Source organism: Macrotis lagotis, chromosome 1, assembly GCF_037893015.1.
Source record: "Macrotis lagotis isolate mMagLag1 chromosome 1, bilby.v1.9.chrom.fasta, whole genome shotgun sequence".
Classification (NCBI taxonomy): domain Eukaryota; kingdom Metazoa; phylum Chordata; class Mammalia; order Peramelemorphia; family Peramelidae; genus Macrotis; species Macrotis lagotis.
The window spans coordinates 654,387,494-654,409,563 of record NC_133658.1 but is presented as its reverse complement, the minus strand read 5'-3'; the positions used below and the strand labels follow the sequence as shown (position 1 = coordinate 654,409,563).

General features: G+C 36.8%; 1 protein-coding gene across 1 annotated transcript in view; it reads left to right on the top strand.

Moving 5' to 3' along the window:
- Positions 1–40: 40 nt before the first annotated feature.
- LOC141507593 (MOB-like protein phocein) overlaps positions 41–22,070 on the top strand; it is a 52,765-nt gene continuing 30,735 nt past the window's right edge. The window contains exons 1-4 of the mRNA XM_074215405.1: positions 41–228; positions 910–1,074; positions 2,763–2,852; positions 2,936–3,302. Coding sequence (XP_074071506.1) covers positions 226–228; positions 910–1,074; positions 2,763–2,852; positions 2,936–2,986 — 309 coding nt within the window. The 5' untranslated portion in view covers positions 41–225 and the 3' untranslated portion in view covers positions 2,987–3,302. Of the gene's footprint in view, positions 229–909; positions 1,075–2,762; positions 2,853–2,935 lie in introns of the transcript that reaches the window.

Here is a 22,070-nt window from a genome sequence, read left to right as displayed (position 1 = left end):
CCAGAAAGGCCTCCTCCTATTTCCCCTTCCCGTGGGCGGCTCTGAGTGGCGGCCCGAAGGACCAGTAGCAGCCCGCGGAGTGGCCGTCCTGCGTGCCGCGCCGCAGCCTCGGGCGGGATCGGGGGCGGGGCGAGCCGCCGGCCTCTTACGGCGCTCACGTGCTCCCGGGACGGACGGAGCGGACGCACCGAGCCGGACAGCGAGCTGCGCGCCGCGGCGGGAGTCATGGTGAGTGCGGCCTCCCCGAGATGCGGCAGCCACGGCCGCCTCCCGGCCTTTGCGGGGCCGGGGGGCCGGGGGCCGGGGTCCCGGGCCCCGGGCGGAGAGCCCGTTGCCGGGTCGCAAAGGCGCCAGCAGCCGCAGGCGCTTTCCCCGTGGGTCCCCGCGGGGTCTCGGTGCAGCGGTGAGTGACGGCGGCCCCCCCGGCGCTGCGCTTGCACCCTCCTGCCGCCCCTCGCGGCGCCGCGGCCTGTGCGGGCGCGGGAACAGCAGCGCCCGGGGCACGGTGCACGTGCAGCCGCCTCGGGCCGGGGGGGGGCCAGGAACGGGGGCGCCGGGCCGGACCCCCACTCCCGCTCCTCACGCACACACGTGCGGGTGCCCGCCGGCGTCTGCAGCCACGTGGCCGCCCGGGATGCCCTTGCCCCGGGCGGGGCGGGATGGGGTGCAGGCTGTACCCCTAGAGCGCCCCCACTCCGCTCCGTGTAGCTTTGACCTTGAATAAACCGGAGGTCGTCCTGGTGGCCACTCCGACCACGCTGGAAGAACCAGATATGACAGTGATGGTTCGAGAACGTGTTCTCCCCCAATAAGGGAAACTTGAGCTGAATTTTGACTCTTCCTCTGATACCCTTCAATGAGGAATGTGGGTTTTGTTTTGTTTTTAATCTCGAATTTCTCTCTCAACAGGCAGGGCAGGCTTTTAGAAAGTTTCTTCCCCTCCTCGACCGAGTTTTGGTGGAAAGGAGTGCTGCTGAGACTGTTACCAAGGGAGGTATCATGCTTCCAGAGAAGTCTCAAGGAAAAGTATTACAAGCCACAGTAGTGGCTGTTGGATCAGGATCCAAAGGAAAGGTATACCCAGACGTGCCAGGTTAACTATCATGAGAGAAAGCTGTTTTATAAGTTAATATAATCTAATATATACCAATGAAACATAATTGAGCTATATTATTTAGTTCATTGAGTTTCAGTCCTTAATTCAAATTACTGACTGCTAAAAAATACTTGAGTACAGTCTATTTAACGAAAAGCACTTATATATAGATTTTCAGTGCATTGAAAATACCCTCAAGAGGTGATGATTATAATGTTTGGTCATTACTTATCTTGAAAATAATTAGGCATATAATCCTGTTCTTTTTCCATTGCTCCTGTGAATATATTGTTCTTCCTTACCTCCTTGCTCCTTCAAGACTCAGCTCAAATCTCCCCTTCTGGAGGTCTTTCTCAGTCTCTTCAGCCTTACCATTAAGTTAATCTTCATGGAGCAGTGGATAAAGCACCTGCTCTGGAGTCAGGAGTACCTGGGTTCAAATCTGGTCTCAGACATAACAAGCTAGCTGTGTAGCCTTGGGCACATTAACCCTTAACCCCATTGCCTAGCAAAAACCTAAAAAAACCAAAAAAGATTAATCTTCCACTAGTGTGGTTCTTTTTGCATTTATCTCCCATTAGACTATGGGTTCCTTAGTCAGGGATTAGGAGTTTGCCTCCCTATTCTCAACACACAATAAATAAAGCTCCCCTCCTTTTTTTTGAGGCAATGGGTTTTAAGTTCCTTTACCAAGGTCATATAGCTAAGTAGTATCAAGTGTCTGAGGCAATATTTTCACTCCTGATTCCAGGGCCTTTGCTCTATCTACTATACCACCACCTAGCTGCTCCCCATAATAAATGCTGTAAGTAATGAGTTTATACTAGTATATTTCAAAGATAGTGCTTTTTCATATAATTTATCAAAGCAATAAAAAAAGATATAAATATTACGATAGTCATGGGAATAAATAAATGAATTGAGGTTCATAGAGGTTGCAGTTTATGCTTGACTCCTGGCTAGGAAGAATCTGCAGGTCTCCCAAGAAACTGCACCATGCCATGTGACTTGCATTTTAATTATGTTTTTTGTGTTCCTTTTAAAGGGGAATTCTAGTTTTCTATTTTAAGTTTATACTCGAGAGTGTACTGAAATCCAAATATTCCAAGTATTGGAAAATCATTGATTCTAAAATTTTGGCCTATATGAAAAACTTATGGGAAGGGAACACACATCTCTTAAGTATTTACTTATTTGGTTCTCTGAACAACCATGGGAGGTTATCCACCCACATTTTACATTTGAAAGAAAGATAGAGGGGCAGCTGGAGTCAGGAGCACATCCTTTAGTAATTGCCTAGCTGTCTCAGTCTCATTTCAAGTGAAATTGTCACCAGAACTTTTAACTCTTGGGTTGTGTTACAGAAAGAAATAACTTGTGGTCAGGGTACTTCATAGAAACCTCTGATTAGGTTTGTTTAACTTAATGTTTAACTTGTAGTATAAAGTTCATTGAAATACTTGAAATTTAAAATTTTTTGTGTGTGAGTAAAGTGCATGGCTCTCATGATAAAGGTAAATCTTTTGGCTTTTCAGTTTAAAGAACTAGTTTTGAAATCACAGATCTTTTAAAATTAAAATCTAATAGACACAGCTTTTTTAATAACTTTCATTTGAGAATTGAACAAATAAGCTATATTTGCTAACTTTTTGTTTGCATTTTATAGAGTGGAGAGATTCAGCCAGTTAGTGTGAAAGTTGGAGACAAAGTTCTTCTTCCAGAATACGGTGGCACCAAAGTAGTTATAGAGGACAAGGTTTGTTTAATATAACTTTAAATTAATTAAATAGTTGTTTCTAGCAGAATTAACTAAAATATTCTTTTTTTATTTATTTGCAGGACTATTTCTTATTTAGAGATAGTGACATTCTGGGGAAATATGTGGACTGAAATCACTAATGAAGTGGCCTCTGAACGTTGCCCATTCCACTGAAGTTCTGAAATCTTTGTTTCATCATGTAAATAATTTCCAGGTCTCTTGTTTTATAATAAATGGATATCTTGTGTCTCTAAAATCCTATTTCTCTGCATCAATATGAACATTTCCAAATAAAAAAAGTATAAATGGATGGGAAACTATTTCATGTGTTAAGATTTCCCTGAAGTGTTATTTTAATTTCCTACATCTATAATTAAGAGTTTAAAAGACTGGAGCTTCTCGCAACAATTGTATCTGATTAATAACAAGAATAAACAGTAACATTCCTCTTAGTGTGATTATGGAAACTAAATCTCAAATAGTAACATTTTAACTTTACAAAAAATAGCAAGTTTGCATTATTGAAATGGGATAACTTTTGGTGTATTGGGTACAATTACATCAAGCCCTTAGGAGTAATTCTATAGTTTCAACATACTGAAATTATCATCAGATTGTTCCATAAATGTAGGAGGGCAGCTAAGATGAGAACTGGCCATATTAAGCACTGTTTTGCTAGCATCTGTGCACTAGGCTGTGCTTTTAATTTGACAATTAGATTAGCTTACTAGATATCCTACCTTTTTTTAGGCTTTTGCAAGGCAAATGGGGTTAAGTGGCTTGCCCAAAGCCACGCAGCTAGGTAATTATTAAGTCTGAAACTGGATTTGAACCCAGGTACTCATAACTCCAAGGCCAGTGCTTTATCCACTATGCTACTTAGCCACCCCTACCCTTTTCTTGGAAGATGACTTTGAGGTGTTTGCTTTTAGTAGTGGTAAAATAATGTGAGAATTAACATTTTCTAACTAATGCCAACTTTCTGTGATATGGCTAACTAGGAATGGGATGCCATCCTTGACCCTATAGTTTAGAGAATTTGTTTCCTTAGTGTCAGTAAAAATAATTTATTTGAAATAAGCTAATTTTCCATAGTAATATGTCAACTCTTCCTTCTAAGGTTCATGTGAATCCTAAATGTTTCCAGCTAAAAGTTTGTATTCTTTAACCTCTTTATGCCTTTAAAACTATTACCCTCTTTGATAACTCTCATCTCTAGTTTTGGGAGTTTTAGATTTCTCACTTTAGTTTCCTTTGCTGAATCCTTACCCATATCATACGATCTACAGGGTTCTCTACTGAAGCTTCACTTCCATTAAACTCCCTTTAGTAATCTAAACTCAAGTCTAACCTGCCAGTTTCTTTTTGCTGTCCTCCAATTTCATATTTCCAGCAGACAAATTCATATTCAAAACCTGCCTAGGTGTGGCAGTGGATACAACACTGGCCCTGAGTTCAAATTTGGCCTTTGATAATAATCACCTAACTGCTCTTGGGCAAGTCACTTTACCCCAATGCCTTGCAAAAACAAAAAGCCTAACTCATGTTTACCTCTTTAGACTTACCCTGCTCCTACCTTTCCTATTACTATCGAAGGCTGCCCCCTCAGGTTTGAAACCTAGATGTCATTTTCAACTTCACTCTGCCTCCATGTCCTATATTTTACCATGACCTCTCAATTTCATCTTTGCATCATCTCTTGAATATGTCTCCTTCTGTCCTTTGATATATCTTCTATAAAAAGCTTTTCCTAGCTTTCTTTAATAATATATCCTATGCAGGCAACTAGGTGGTGCAGTGGATAGAGCACTAGCCCTGGAGTCATGATTACCTGAATTCAAATCTGGCCTCAGACACTTAATTACTTAGCTGTGTAGCCTTGGGCAAACCACTTAACCTTATTTGCCTTGCAAAAGCCTAAATACATATACATATATATGTATGTATACACTTCTAACTGTGAAGACTAACAAACTACCTTCTGTGGGGGGGGAGAAGCAAGATTAGGGGAAAAACTAAAACAATCTTAAAAAAATAATATCCTATCTTGTAAAAAACTTGTTTATAAATATATATATTATATATATATATATATATTTGTTGTTTGTCTCTCATTCCATTGGGAGCCTTGAAGCCAAGAACAATCTTGCCTCTTTGTATTCCCAGCTCTTTACCCAGTGTTTACCAAATTTTACCAATGGAGAAGACAAAAAAATTTCCTTTCATAAATAACAGTGGAAGAATCTTGAGGATGAATTTTAAGTAAACGAGGTACAAAAGGGGCAGTGAAAAATATTTTTTTTAAACAGGGCAAAGTGCTATTTGAAGTGTACGGTGTACTTTTTAAAAAAAAATTTGGGGTTTGATTCTATGATTTATTCTACAATTAGGAAGACCAAAGTTGAGCATAGGAGTAAGTCACTATCATTGGTCTGCTGAACATGAATTATAGAAGTGATGGAAATTTCTCTTATTTCTTCACTTTGTTTCCCCTTTAATCTCCAATTTTATCTAGGCATTTAGGACAGAACCTATGACCAGTTTGACCAACTTAGCTATATCCTTTAGGAACTGGGGGTAGAGCAAATCTAGCACACTAGCATACCAAAAGGGAAAACTTGTAAAGCAATTTCTCATTTATTTCATTAGGTTTTAAGGAAGTTTGATATAATCTTTGCCTATAGGAAAATCTGGTAGAAAGAAGGCATTGTTCAGTCTGCTTTATCTTTGTAAATAACAAGATGATTCAGAACATCATGTAGTATGTTGCAATGTTACTGAGTACCAGCCCTGAAATAAGATTTATGGAAATGATAATAGGATTTTTGATTTAACGCACAAAAGTGCAGAGTGAAAACATCAAACTACTTAAGAATGAGGCTAGTAATCAAATAATTTCTAAGGCAGAACTGATGAACTTTTTTTAGTTTAATTTTATAATATATTCATAATTTTAACAACTTTATACTCTGTCCCTCTCCCACCTGATTGTATTTTTCTTTAGTAAATATTTCACCCTCAAACCAGTAGGGGGAAGAGCACCACTGACCTTGGAATTGAGAAGCCTGGATTTGTGTACATTGCTCAAGTCCTTGATCTTGCTAAGCCTATTTCCTCTTCTAAGATACCCAATGCCTGCAACAATTTGAATGGAAAATGGAAGGGAAACAAAACAATTGAAAATGAATGTTGTAGAATAAAAAAAAATAAATTTGAAAAAGAATGAAAAAAATGAATGTTGTGAAATTGTAAAGAATAAGCTTGACCCCCAAAGAATAGAAATGTCAATAAAGCTTCCCCCCTTTCAGATATAAGGCATATTGCATTTGACTACAGATTTTTTTTCAAAGTATTGTTTTACTTAATTATTTTTCTGTTTTTTTCTAAACTTAATTATATAAAACAACTGGCAGAAAGATACAGGGAAGGTTTAATGTAAAGCAAAAGATAAAATATATTTTTAAAATATTTGCTATGGAGGCAGCTAGGTGGCGCAGTGGATAGAGCACAGGCCTTGGAGTCAGGAGTACCTCAGTTCAAATCTGGCCTCAGACACTTAATAATTAACTAACTGTGTGGCCTTGGGCAAGCCACTTAACCCCATTGCCTTGCAAAAAACCTAAAAAAAAATTGCCCTGTCTACTTCTGGGTAAATAGGAGACCAATTCTGTGTAAACCATAATACTATATAAAGTGAATTGTTGACTATCTCCTTTTGGAATTGAAATCTTTGGTTTCATTCATATAGAAATGATAAAAGGACGTTATTAGTGTACAATATGTTAGAGGCAGGATGTGTAGGAATTTTCTGACTCAAGCTAGTTCTACTGAGCTATCAAATCTGGCTGCCTTTCATTAGATTATTTTGCCCCAGGGTTATACAGTGAGCAGAGCTAAGACTAGAATCTAATTCTACTAACTTCCGGCCGAATTACATGGTGTTCTCATGTATTCCTTTGTTAATAAATGGAAAGCCCTCCCAATTTACTGCTGTCCTGTTACCATCCATTCAAGAAATTTGCTTATGATGGATGAGGATAGAATGAATGGATAAGAATAGAATAGATAAATTTTTGCTAGATTTGTTCTTGTCCCCAACAAGGACTCTAAATAGGATATTCAAAGGATATAAACTAATCACCCTTTCCCCCCCCCCCCAGACTTGGAAGTTAGGAAAAATGTTCCAAATCATTAAGAAAAGAAATATAAATTAAAACATCACTCTACATCCTGTAAATTGGAAAGATAAGAAAAAATACAACTAGTTAATGCTGGAAAAGTTATAGGAATATAGGCAGTCATAACACAGTTGATGGAGCTAGAAATTGATCCAACCATTCTAGAAAACAGTTTGGAATTGGGTGAGCCAAGTCACTAAACTATATCAAACAATCCATTGTCAGATATAGAACCCAAATCAGTCACAGATGGAAAGTCTCTCTTCTATACCCAAATACTCTGGAAATTGTGATAGTAAACAACCACCCTAGAAACTAGATGCCAATAGATTAGGAAATGATTGTACAAATTGTGGTGTGCAATAGAACAAAAAATTTGAAGAATTCAAAGAACATGGGAAGACAGAAATTAATATTAAAAAAAGTTAACAACCAGGAAAGTATATCCATCAACTACAATAATGTCAATAGAAGGAACAATAGATCTGGAGTCCGACAGAAAACCTGGATTCAAATCCCTCTGCTACTTACTATATATTGGAAGGACTAATCTCTATAAAATGAAAAGATTGGACCAAACCTCTAAGATCCTTTCTATCTCTGTAGTTTAGGAGATTTTTTTTAAGGCATTTCTTGATCTTCCTATAATAACAACAATAACAACTCATTTTTATTTAGCACTTTAAAGTACACACTAATCAGTCCTCACAACAATCCTGAGAGGCAGATAGTTAGATTATTAGTCCCACTTTTTAGATAATAAAACTGAAAATTTCAAAGAAACCTAGAAAGACATGTATTGATGTAAACAGAACCATGAAAATATACACATCAACTATAGCAATGTAAATAAAAATATATTAAAATGAAGTAGAATTCTTCAATTATAATGCCTCATTTTCATCCCAGAGATGACAAATATAGACTTAAATAATTGGAGAAATAGGCCTCGTTCTTGGGTCATATTAATATAACATAAAGGATAATACTATCTAAATTACTCTATTCACTGTCATACCAATCAAATTACCAAAGGATGACCTTATAGAGCTAGAAAATAAAGGAAATCAGAACAAAAGATCAAGAGAATCAAGAGAAATAATAGAAAAAGTGGAAAAGAAGTGGAGCTAGTAGGAAGTATCAGATCTTGAACTATAATACAAAACAATAATCACCAAAACTATTTGGTACTGGTTAAAAATGAGTTTTATCAAAGGCATAGATTAGCTACACTTTAGGCATCATTCAAATGAAACTACTCTCTTTAAAGTTACCAATGATCTTTAATTATCAAATATAATAGCCTATTTTTTCCTCAGTTTTTTCTCATTATCCACTCTTCAGTCTTTAACATTGTTGATTGCCTTCACATGAATACTTCCTCTAGATTTTCATTATTTTCTCCAAATTCTCCTCCTATCTCTTCAACAACTTTTCAGTTTCCTTTGCTGATTCTTCATCCATGTCACCCCTGCTAACCTGAATGATTAATCAATGAAGCTCTCCAATGTCCCTAGTATGAACAAAAATAATAGAACAAGTTAGAAGCAGGGTGACCTTATAACAAAACACTTGCATAATTGGGAACCTAGCCAGTCCCTGATATGGAGGGGAGTGTTTACCCAGAACTTGGCCAGTCCTGGATCTTCTGGGTCCAGAGTTATGTAGATATTTGGCATCATGCCTTCTTTGTTCAGAATCTTATAATTACACAAGCCATGCTCAGATCCCTTTGGAATCTCATCCATGGAAAGGATGCTCTGCTTGGGACCTTTCTGATCAGGACTGTGAAATGGTTGAATTCTCAGGGTTTCCCAGTTTGAGGTTTCATGAGTTTGAGTTTCCCTGGTCATCTGTTGATTATCTATTGATAAAACTTTCTATCTCTTTTGATTATCTTTGATAATGTTTCCTATCTCATTATCTTAATTGTAATTATTATACTTATAATCCTCTTAGGAATCATTAGTTATTGTAAGCTTTCTGTGACTTTACCTTTGTTGTAATAATAAATGGTTTCATGTTTTTCCTTTCTGGAGTGTGTCTTACTGTGGGTGTGAATCCAAACTAAAACCATTAATCAGACTTAACCCTAAGACTCTGCTTGACCCTTTTTTTCTTTCCTGTCTATACTATCTCCTTGGTGATCTCATCAGTTCCCATGGTTTAATTATCATCTTGATGCATATGATTCCCAATTTTATATATCCACCCCTCATCTCTCACCTGAGTTCCAGTCTTGAATCACAATTGCTGGTTGGACTTATTGAACTGGATATTCCATAGACATCTCAAATTCAACAGAATTTGAAATAACTCATTTTCTTCCTCTCACAAACTTTTCCCTCTTCCAAAATTTCCTATTACTTTTGAGGACACCTCCTTTTCCCATCATCCAAGTTTACAGTCTTAGTGTTATCCTCAACTCCTCTCTCAAATTCATCCCACATATCCAATTTGTTACCAAGTCTTAATTGCCACATTTGTTTATCTTTCCTTCACTCCACTCATAGTCACCATTCTGTAAAATCCTTCTATACCTCACAGTTGGACTTTCATAATAGCCTTCTGTTTAATCTCTTCCCTCTCCAATCTATCCCCCCCTTTAGCTGCCAAAGTGATTTTACTAAAGCCCAAGATCAAAGAAAACCCTCTATTTAATATTTAAAATCTACACTAAAGCCTCCATTTTCTATCTCACACTGTAATCCCCTCCATTCATTCTACAATAAAGTGACATTCCTGTTCTTTGAACAAGCCAGACACTATATCTAAACTCCTTAGTTTTTATGTGGGTTTTCCCTATGTCTGGAATGCTCTCCTTCTCTTCACCTCTGGCTTATTATTTCCCTGGCTTCTATCAAGACTCAGTTCAAGTATTACCTTTTATTGGAGGTCTTTTCCTGGTGATCAATCCTACCCAATCTTCATTCTCCCCTCCTCTCAACTATTAGAAGCTTCTCTCTTAGATTTGTTTTTATTTTACACTATATATATATATATATATATAGATAGATAGATAGATAGATAGATAGATCTAGATATCTAGATATAGATATATATGTATATAGATATATAGATATAGATATCTTATATGTAGCTATTTGAAAGCTATCTCCCTCATTAGAATGGGAGCTCCTTGAGGACAGAATTCATTTTGTATTCCCAGTGCTTAGCACAATATTTTATAGTGTTTTTACTGTATTTTTGCTGATTGACTGATCCTATGTACAGAAGCAATAATTATGACCTAGTAGTTAGCATACTCAAAAAAACCTCAGTACCAGTAAAAAATAAAATCTCTATTTGACAAAAATTGACAGGATTATAGTTTATTAGGAATGAGGTACAGAGCAATGTCTTACATCTTATATCAAGATAAACTCCAAATTCATTACTTAAAAAGATGAGTGATACAAAAACAAACTAGAGAACCGAGAAAGACCTTTCAGCTCTATGGACAGAGAAAGAGTTCAGGGCTAAAAAAAAGAATACATGTGGAGGTACTTAAAAGATAAAATGAACAATTCTGATTCCATTAAAATGAATACAAACAAAACCAATATAGCCAAAATTAAAAGAGAAAAAGGAAATCAAGGGAAAAAAAATCTTTGCAATAAATTTCTCTAAAAAAGGTCTTATTTTCAGGATATAGAAGGAACTGATTTAAATATATAACAAGAGTCAATCCTCAGTTGATAAAAAGACAAAAGATGTGGACAGATTTCAAAAGAAGAAATCCGGGGTGGCTAGGTGGTACAGTGGATAGAGCACCAGCCGTGGAGCCAGGAACCTGAGTTCAAATCCTGCCTCAGACACATAATAATTACCTAGCTATGTGGCCTTGGGCAAGCTACTTAACCCCACTGCCTTGCAAAAACTAAAAAAAAAAGATAGAAGAAGAAATCTAAGTTAAGAACATTCGTGTGAAATATGCTTCAAAACACTAATAGGGAAATGATGATGAAGGTAGCAGTTAATTTTATGCATATTAAAGCAATTCTGAGATTCTACCTCATAGACATTGGATTGGCAAAGTCAACAAAAAGGACTCTTGTTGGAGGGACTACTGGCAACTATCAGCATGCAATATGTCAGAGGCAAGATTTATGGGAATTTTACATAGTTAGCTGAGCATTTGAAAGGCTCCAAAAGAAAGTATAGGGCAAAAAGATAGATTGATTAGTAGACTAACTACCAAATTGAAGGTCTACAGAGCTGTTATGTTGACTTCACTGAGTTATGTCTGTGAAACCTGGACAGTCTACCAGCATCCTGTCAGGAAACTGAATCGCTTCCATTTAAATTGTCTTAGGAAAATTCTGAAGATCACCTGGCAGACAAAGATACCAGACTCTGAGTTCCTTTCTCGAGCTAAATTGCCTAGCATTCAAACATTTACTACAGAGTGCAACTAATGATAGGCTGGTCATGTTGATGGAATGCCAGACGTATGCTTGCCAAAAAGACTATTTTATGGAGAACGCACACAGGCAAATGCTCACAAAATGGTCAAAAGAATCAATACTGGGATACCCTGAAGGTCTCTCTTATTGTGGTGTGCCCTCATCAGTGAGGGAGATGGATTCTAGGATGGGGACAAAATTGAAGCAGTTCAAAGGAAATGTGACATCTGTAAGTTCACATGGATTCTTTGGGCCTGAACAGACCTCATGTTGGTCTGATCAGTCAGTTGGATACATTGTAATGTGTCTCAAACATAGTGATATCATTTTGATCTTTGATAAAGAAGGACAATGGAGCAGCTAGGTGGCACATTGATACAGCACTGGCCCTGGAGTCAGGAGTACCTGAGTTCAAATCCAGCCTCAGACACTTAATAATTACCTAGCTGTGTGGCCTTGGGCAAGTCACTTAACCCCATTTGCCTTGCAAAACCTAAAAAATAAAAATAAAAAATTAAGAACAACTTTGAGTGATAAAGAAGGACAAGAACCAACAAACAACTTAAGCTTTCCTCTTTGTTTGGTATCCTCATACTGTTCCTATTTGGTGTGACATTACTTTGGGGCTGGTTGTTCCTCCCATTTCTCAGACCTTCTCCCTGCAACTGAGTTCTCTGGGACAGCTTTTTGCTGGGCAAAGCATTTTCTACAGCTAGTTAAATGCTTCTGTGGCAAGATGTATTTGTTGATGGGGAGAGGGAAAGAGAAAAAAGTCTCCTTTTCCACCTTGCTGTACTCAGGAAAAGATATAGGGAAAAAAAAACCAGAATGATTCCCTCTTGAGAACAGAGGATTTTCTGAATAACTGGAGAGCTGGCTTTCTTGCTTTTTAAAATTTTCTTATTTTATTTTTTTCTCAATTACAATGTAAACAAAAACTTTGAATTCCAAATTCTCTCCCTTCCTTTCCTTGTCCCTCTTTGAGAAGGCAAGCAATTTAATATATATTATACATGTGCAATCATGCACTTTCAAATTAGTTAAGTTGCAAAAGAAAACACAGATAAAAAATTCCCTAAGAATAATAAAGTTTAATCACTTGTACAAAAATATTCATAGCAGTTCTGTTTATGGTACCAAAGAATTGGAAATTGAGGGGATATCCATCAGTTAGAGAATGACTGAACAAATTGTGGTGTATGTATGTTATGGAATACTATTGTTCTAATAGAAACCAGGAGGAATGGGATTTTAGAGAATCCTGGAAAGACTTGCATGAACTGATGCTGAGTGAGATGAGTAGAACCAGAACACTGTACACCCTAACAGCAACATGGGGGTGATGATCAACCTTAATGGACTTGCTCATTCCATCAGTTCACCAATCAGGGACAGTTTTAGGGTATCTGTGATGGAGAATGCCATCTGTATCCAGAGAAAGAACTGTGGAATTAAAACAAAGACCAAAGACTACTACCTTCAATTAAAATAAAAAGTTGTCTTTTGTACTACATAATTTTGCTCTAATATTTTATTTTTTCTTCCAGGATGTGATTTTTCTCTCAACACATTCAATTTTGATCAATGTATAGCATGGAAACAATGTAAAGATTATCAGATTGCCTTTTCTGGGGGGGAGTGGAGGGAGGGAAGGAAAAGTGGGGGGGGAAATTGTAAAATTCAAAACCTTACAAAAATGATAGGTAGAAACTACTATTTTATATAATTGGAAAATAAATAAAATATTTTTTTTAAAAAGGAATAATGGAGTTTTAAAAAGCATACTTCAATCTGTATTCAGACACATCAGATATTCTTTCTGTGGATGTATATAGCATTTTTCATCATAAGCTCTCCTACATTATTTTTTTAAAAATAGTAGCTCCAGGTGGTGCAGTGAATTAGAGTACTGGCCCTGGAGTCTGGAGGACCTGAGTTTAAATCTGGCATCAGACACTTAATATTTATCTAGCTGTGTGGGCAGCTCTTCGCTGGCAGGAACTATCTTTTGCCTCTTTTTTGTATTCCCAGTACTTAGAACGGAGCCTGGTGCCTGGAAGGTGTTTGATAAATGTTTATTAAATGAACATTGGGCAAATCACTTAACCCCATTGCCTTGCCCCCCCCAATAGTAGCCCAAGGGGTTTTAGCTGATCTTTTCAGCCAATGACTAGTTTTCTATGTGCTGTTAAATGCCTTCATCCAAAAATAAAGGGATTATAATTCTCCCAAACTGATAAGGAATTTCTTCACATCTATAAATACAGTAATAATAAGAAGTTCTCCTAGTCTTATAGGTTAGGGAATTAGATTTTCCCTCTTCACTAATGGATTATTCTTGGTTCTAGGTGCACATATGCTGATCAAGTTCAGTCCTAGCAGAACCTGATCATCTAAAAGAAGGATAAAGAGTCATAATGATTCTTTACACCCCTACCCTGGAGTCCTGAAGTAATTCTTAAAGATCAGTTATTAGGCTCACATCTAGGGTCTCTCCAAAAAATAGAGAGTAGGAAGGTACTCAAAGTATGTGGTAAGTCAGACAGGACAATTATTTGTTCCTTCACATAAAAGAAATGCTAAAAATCAAGAAGACTTAATAACTTATTACTGTTTGTCTCTTCTAGAAGATGTCCTTAATATATGTGTACATTATTTTTATAAAGATTTTTATATAGATGAAAAAGTAGGTAAATGGGAATGTTAGAATTATTGGAATTTCCTCTCTTTTTGACTTTTGCTATTTTTTTTATGTCAAAGTTTTGACTTAGCTCTCTCTGATCTTTTCATTAGGAATATTTGGAAATCCTCTATTTACTTGGACATAACTTCTTCCTAAACTCTGCAATCCAGCCAAACTGGCCTTCTCTCTGTTCCTCATAAAAGACACTCAATCTTTTGTTCCTGGACCTTTGCACTGGCCTTGCCACGTGCCTGGAATTAATTCCTTTCTTAATTTCTTAATATCAGATATCTATATCTATACTTATAACTATTAGCTCTGCATGAATTGGGGCTTTTATTATTTGAATCCACAGTGTCTGACACATAATAAATACTTGTTGATTAACACCCTTGGGAGAATCAAGAAAATAACAGTTAATCATTCATTCATAGATTAATTTTTGTTGCTAGTCATTTCAGTCATGTCTGACTCTTTATGATTCCTTTTGGGGTTTTTCTGGCAAAGATCCTGGAATGGTTTACCATTTCCTTCTCCAGCTCATTTATTTTACAGATAAGGAAACTGAGGCAGACAGGGTTAAGTCACACAGCTAGTAAATGTTTGAGGCCAGATTTGAACCCAGGAAGATATAAGTCTTTCTGACTCCAGATCTGTTATTTTATCCACTATACCACTTAGCTGCTAACCAAAGACCAGAACTGAAAGCTCATTGCTTCTTGGGGCATTCTATTTGTAGATACTTCAGGGTTATTTTAAGAATAAAATTGAGAAAATATTTTTAAACCTTAAAGCACTATGTAAATGCTAGCCATTTTTTATATTATATTTATGTATTACATATAAAGTATATATAACTTGCCCCACCTCTACTACATAATCAGTCATCTCCTGTAACAAAGACTACAAAAGAAAGAAAAATAAAGCAGTTAAGTACAACTAATCACTGGAGTGGATAATCATACTAGTAAAACCCTAAATTCATTAAATAAACATTTATCAAACACCTCCTAGGCACCAAGCTCTGTTCTAAGCACTGGGAATACAAAAAAGGAGGCAAAAGACAGTTCCTGCCTGCAAAGAGCTCTAATGAAGAGTTTATAGCTCAAATTGAATTATTTGATTATATACACATACTAACATATGAAAATGTGCATATGAAAAAACTGATTTCATCATTGTGGAAAATCCTTCTCAACTGTTTATAATTTATAGTTGTAGTTTAAAGGGAAGGAGAAAGGCTGAGGAAAAAAATCATTTAATAAGTGCCTACTTATATGGCCAGGCATTGTGTTAAGTGCTATATAAGTATTATTTGATGTAGAAATCAAAGGATTGAGGATGATAATGATGACAGAACTGAGTCTCAGAGATATTAAATGATTATTGGTCCATGGTCACATAGGTCCTAAATTCCAGAGACAGGATTTGGATCTACATCTCCTAGAGTCTGAAGTCATTCCTCCAACCATTGTGCTATGTTGCCTCATCAATATGCAGTACAAGAATATATTACAGGGGTGGCTAGGTGGCATAGTGGATAAAAGCACCAGCCCTGGAGTCAGGAGTACCTGGGTTCAAATCTGGTCTCTGACACTTAATAATTACCTACTTAACCCCGTTTGCCTTGTAAAAACCTAAAAAAAAAATAGAATGTATTACAGATGATTGGCTGATGTGCATAATGGGAGAGACCTTCTACAAGGGAATAAAGGGTTCCCTACATGGATGCATGCCTGGGTCTGAACAGAAGTTTCCAACTGCCATTTTTTTTTTAGATTTTTTTCAAGGCAATGGGTTTAAGTGGCTTGCCCAAGGCCACACAGCTAGGTAATTATTAAGTGTCTGAGGTCGGATTTGAACCCAGGTACTCCTGACTCCAGGGCCGGTGCTCTATTCACTGAGCCACATAGCCACCCTCCAACTGTCTTTTAAAAATTAAATGAAAGTCTACTAAGGATCCCAATGGGGTAGTAATTGTTTTATCATCATCATCATTATCATTATTACTATTATTATTATCTATTTTTAGAGAAGAGACATGGCACCAAAAATCTTCTATCAATTCAGTAACCTTTTTAAGGGAAATTATATTTTATTAGCCTCAACAGTTTACATAAATAACTTTTATTAATATATGCATTCTTACCTCAGCTAAATTTACCACTGTATTCCTATGCCCCCTTCCAAAAAGTCAATTCATATAATAAAGATTTAAAAAAAATGTAAAAAAAAATCAACAAAACCAATCAAAACACCTAAAAAAAATCTGAAATTGTAAGCACTGCTCCATAGTGTTTTTTTATAACTCTTCTTTGAGGCCATGCTTGTATTTTGTAATTTTACCTCATTCATTTTTGGATAATTTATGTTCTATACATTTACATGATTGTAGTCATTATGTATTTGAGGCAACTAGATGGTTTAGTGGATAGAGCATGGCCTGCAGTTAGGCTAGACCTAAATTTAAATCTGGCCTCAGATACTAGTTTGTGATCCTGGAGAAGTAATTTAATTCTGTATGCCTCAGTTTCCTCATCTGAAAAAGGAGCTGGAGAAGGAAATAGCAAGTCACCATAATAATATTTTTTTCAAGGCATTGGGGTTAAGTGACTTGCCCAAGGTCAGACAGCTAGGTAATTGATTATTAAGGCCAAATTTGAACTCAGGTCCTCCTGACTCCAAGGTTGGTGCTCTATCCACTATGCCACCTAGCTGCCCAAACTCTAGTATTTTTGCCAAGAAAACCCCAAAAGGGGTCATAAGAGTTGGACAGGACTAAACAAGTTACTGTTTTCTAGGTTCTGTTTAGTTCACTCCAAAACAGTTCATGTAAATTGTTCCATGGTCACTGTATTCATATTTGTCAATATTCTATTAAATTCATGTACTACTATTCATTTTAGTTATTATTTATTCCTCAATTGATGAACATTTACTTTGTTTCTAGTTCTTGGCAACCACAAAAGTGCTGTTATAACTATTTTGGTGTAAAGTAGACTTTATTTTTATCAATGACTTCCTTGGGGTAAATTTCTAGCAGTGGAATCATTAGGTCAGGATTTTTAGACATTTTATTTGTACAATTCCAAATTGTTTTTCAAAATGATTGCACTAATTCATAGTAGGATCCATGTATTTTTAAAACTAGAATACATAGTTGTAAAAGTGTGTATTCATGAGTTGTTTATTTATTACATTATATGATGCCCATTTTCTTGGTGGTCAGAGATCAAAATGACAATGTTTGTCAGGTATAAGAATTTTCAGGTCTATGCAATATACCTTCAGTATCTACAAGTTGCTATGCAGGCCCTGGAGTGAACCTAAGGGTATTCTAAGTTATCCTTAAGGAGTCTAGTGTTAATAGTTAACCTGTGTTAATTAGTGAACTAGTGTTAATAATAAATAAATTAAAACACCACAAACAGTGCTGTGGTATCTTCCTTTGCATTCTATTGTGCTCAAACATATTTGCCTATTGTAATTAAATGATTCTGCTTTTCCTTTGTGATTTTCAAGGGTGTAATATAATTTTAGAAGATAAACTTTTTTTTAAGGAAAGGAATAAAGATCAAACTTATATTTTTATAATAAAACTAGGATCATTAATTCACAAAGTATTTTAAGAAACCTATCTTATCCACTACCCTTCTCCAATAATCCTTATAAAACTATGACGACTGTTCTTGAAATTTGTGTAAAAGGGAAATATTATGACAAACAAAATTAGTAAGTCAGGGTCAAACCCAAGACTGGAATAATTTATCAGATTTGTAGACTTCACCAAAAATGAAGGGGGGGGAGGGAGTATGAGAGCAAGACAGAGAAAGAGGAGAGAAAGAAGGGAAGAAAGAGGGCGGAAGGAAGGAGGAATGTCTCAGAGACAGAGAGTTGATATAAGTTGTACTAAATGGCCAGTGAAGATTCCATTCAACTCTGAAAATCTTTAGAGAAAAATCCAAGTCTTCTCATTAGTCTAGACTATTTTCTCTTTGTTTTTCCATTTTCCTTGACCCCATAGGTCTTATTTATAATAATGTATGTTGAGTCTATTATCCTAAAGGCTAAAAATTTATTTAAGGGGAGTGATACTTAAAATGAAATCCTTGGGGTGGCTAGGTGGTAGTAGATAGAGCACTGGCCCTGGAGTCTGGAGTACCTGGGTTCAAATCTAGTCTCAGACACTTAAAAAAAAAAAAAGAATGAAATCCTTGTTGTTCATCCTTGTAAATACTACAATTATTCCTTATAGTATTTAGCATCTACTTTCTTCCCTCTGATGTAGGATTAAGGGCTAGAATAAAGGAGAGTGAAAAGATGCCTTAGTAAGTTTGGGAATCTCTATCAACAATGATATATTTAGGGGACGGCTAGGTGGCACAGTGGACAGAGCACTGGCTCTGGAGTCAGGAGTACCTGAGTTCAAAAGGGACCACAGACACTTAATAATTACCTGTGTGGCCTTGGGCAAGCCACTTAACCCAGTACTCTATCCACTGCACCACCTAGCCTCCCAGGTATCAATTGTTTAACCTCTTAATCTCAGTTTCTTCGTCTATCTGTAAAGTTGACCTAATAATACTTGTACCACCTATCTTAAAGGTTTCTATGAAGATCACACTTTGCAAGATATGAGCTGTTATTATTAATCATATTCCATGAAAATGCAAAGGGAATTTAATGTCATGCATGCCATATATGTATATATGCCCTTGGGAAATGAAATAAAAATGGAAACATCTGCCCATAAGGAATTTGCATTCCAGTGCAATTGCAAGGAGGAACTTGACATGCATAAACATAAATGAAGACAAATTTAATTTGAAGTAACAATTGAGTGAATGAAGAAAGGCTTCATGCAAGAGGTGATTTTTTTTTTTAGATTTTTCAAGGCAATGGGGTTAAGTGGCTTGCCCAAGGCCACACAGCTAGGTGATTATTAAGTGTCTGAGGTTGGATTTGAACCCAGATAACTCCTGACTCCAAGGCCAGTGCTCTGTCCACTGTGCCACCTAGCCGCCCCACAGGAGGTGATTTTTGAGTTGTGCTTTGAAGGAAGACAAGGATTGAAGAAAAGAAAGGTGGACTCTGCAGACATGGCCGAAAGCCTGTGTGAAGGCTGAGTTTGGGAAACTGCTAGTTAATGGTTTAGTCATCTGGGATGTACAATGAATACATGAAGGGGTATAATATAAAACTAGTCTGGAAAGGTAGATTAGAGCTTGATTGAACATGCTAAGTTAAAGAATTCATATTTTCTATAAGAAGCAACAAGGATCAATTCAAGTTTTTTGAACAGGGTAATAACACTGCCATACTTATACCTGTCGTACTTATATGCAGCCACTGGAGAGGAAAACCATTAGATGGTTGCTCTAATAGTCAGATCATGAGGATCTAAAAAGAAGTGGATTGATATAAGAGATATTATGGAGGTAGAGTTGACAAGACTTAGCAACTGTTTGGATAAGGGGGGGGAGATAAGGAAGGGTGAAGCATCAGAAATAACTCTCAAGTTTTCAACCCTGATAGACTAGAAATAGAGCTTATCCTTAAAAGAAATAGGGAAGTCTGGAAGAGAAGCAGGTTTAGGGAGAAAGATAATGATTTCTCTTTTGAACATATTGCTTTTGCACTTCCCAAGTAACAACCAGGCAGAAATGGACAGTTGGCAGTTAATTATAGAGGAATGGAACTCAGAAGTGAGACTAGGGCTGTTATATATTAGGAGATATCTGCATAGAGATGACAATTGAACCTTTGGAACTAGAAGAGATAACTGAGAATATAGAGGGAAAAAATAACATCCAAGATAAAGTTTTGGGGAACACTCATCCTTACAGAGCAGAGGATAGAGTGGAAGAGACTGAAGAGTGCTCCATCATGCAGTAGGAGAGCTAGGAAAGAAGCTTCACTGAAACCAAAGGAGGTGAGAATAACCTGGAGGAGGTGAGACTGTCAAATGCTGCAGTGATTGAGAAAGTATGGCGAGTTCAGATAAACAGTTTAGAAGGCAGATTGCAAGGAACTAAGAAATGAGTAGATGATACAAGAGTGGAAGCTTTGAGTATAATGGTTTTTTTCTTTTTTTTGCAAGGCATTGGGGAGGTTAAGTGACTTGTCACACAACAAAACTTAAGTGTCTGAGGTCACATTTGAACTCGGGTCCTCCTGACTCTAGGGCCAATGTTCTATTCACTGCACTACCTAGCTGCCCCATAATGATTTTTTTCTAGGAGTTTGTCTATGAATGGAAAGAAGAGATTATGTAGGATGAAAGTTGGGTCAAAATGAGGCTGAAATTTAGCTGGTTTACAAAGTACTTTAAAGATATTTAGTATGATTCTTAAGACAATGTTTTGAATTAGAAAATCCAAGGATAGGGGTGGCTAGGTGGCACAGTAGATAGAGCACCAGCCCTGGAGTCAGGTGTACCCAAGTTCAAATCCAGCCTCAGACACTTAATAATTACCTAGCTGTGTGGCCTTGGGCAAGTCACTTAACCCCATTGCCTTGCAAAAACCTAAAAAAAAAATCCAAGGATAATAGTGTTATCCTTATTATTAACATATAAGAAAACTGAAGCTCATAAAGATCAAGTAATTTGCCCAAGGTCATGCCACCTGTTAATAGCATTTCTGGGATGCCAATCCTAGACTCCTGTTTTCAAGTCTTATATGATATAGCACCACCACCAAAAGAAAAATAAATGGTTCTAAAAATTAACCTTTTGGTGTTAACTTTTTGCTTTTTTTGAACCAGTCTTGTGTCAATTTAGGGAGCTGGTGAGGGGAATGGAAGAGAACAACTTCTTGCCATGGAGATAGGCAACTCTTCTGTAATTTATCATCTTAAATAATTGGCTGAGGCATTGAGAAATTAATTAGCTTTACTGGGGGTCACTATATGTAAGAGGTGATGTAAATGAAACCAGGGCATCTTTACCCAGAGGTCAGCTCTCAATCTGGTACTTAATATTTCCTCTATTTGACATATTTTATTTATCTTTTATTATAATTTTCCAATTTACCTCAATTGTCTCATTTTATCCTTGAAAATGACCTCTCCACAAGGAGAGAAAAGGAAGTATGCTATCATCCCCCCCCCACAAACAGGGATCTGAGATTATATGGGCTAGCAATTTGTTCCAAAGTTTGTTCAAAACTAGGACCAGAACATAGGATTCTTGAATACCAACCAAGTTCATATATAACCTCTAAAAATAGCATGCCATTTCTTTACTCCAAGTTGTCAGGTGGTCAAGGCATTTCTGATGCAGTTGCTGGTGTTTTTCAAAACTAACCCTGAAAGCTTATCAACATAAATGCAAGGGGTATGGGCTAAAAACATTCATCCTTAGAGAACAAGGTCATTCCTGTGAACAAGGCCAGGATTTACATCAGAAGACTTTTATCTTTGTTATCCTTTCACTGTCTCACCCCCCCCCCCCGCAGGATGATGCTTTATATTTCTCTGAACATAATTCCATTTATTTCTCTTAATCTGTTTGGCTAAATGATATTTCCTAATGCTTCTGCAGACTGGGAGTTCTTTGTTATACTCTGAAGGGAATGTTATAGGATAAGTATATTAGACCATTAATAGAGCTTGAGGATCATCAGTGTGGAGGGTGTCTGAGATCCTTTTAGGAGATCTTCAAGTTCAAAATTATTTTCATAATAATACTGATATAATTTGCCTATTAGAATATTCCTCCCTTTTCCAACTATATGCCTGTATGAGGCCAGATTTTCTTCATATACTTCAACTAAAACAATAGAACAAATGAAGAAATAGATATGAAAATACAGATGCCCTCTAATTGAATCAGACATTAGAGAGATTTAGAAAAAAATATGTAAAACAATGCCAATTTTCTCATTTTTTCATTTTGGAAATATTTTTTCATAAAAATATTTATGCTAATAGAATTTTTTGATATTTT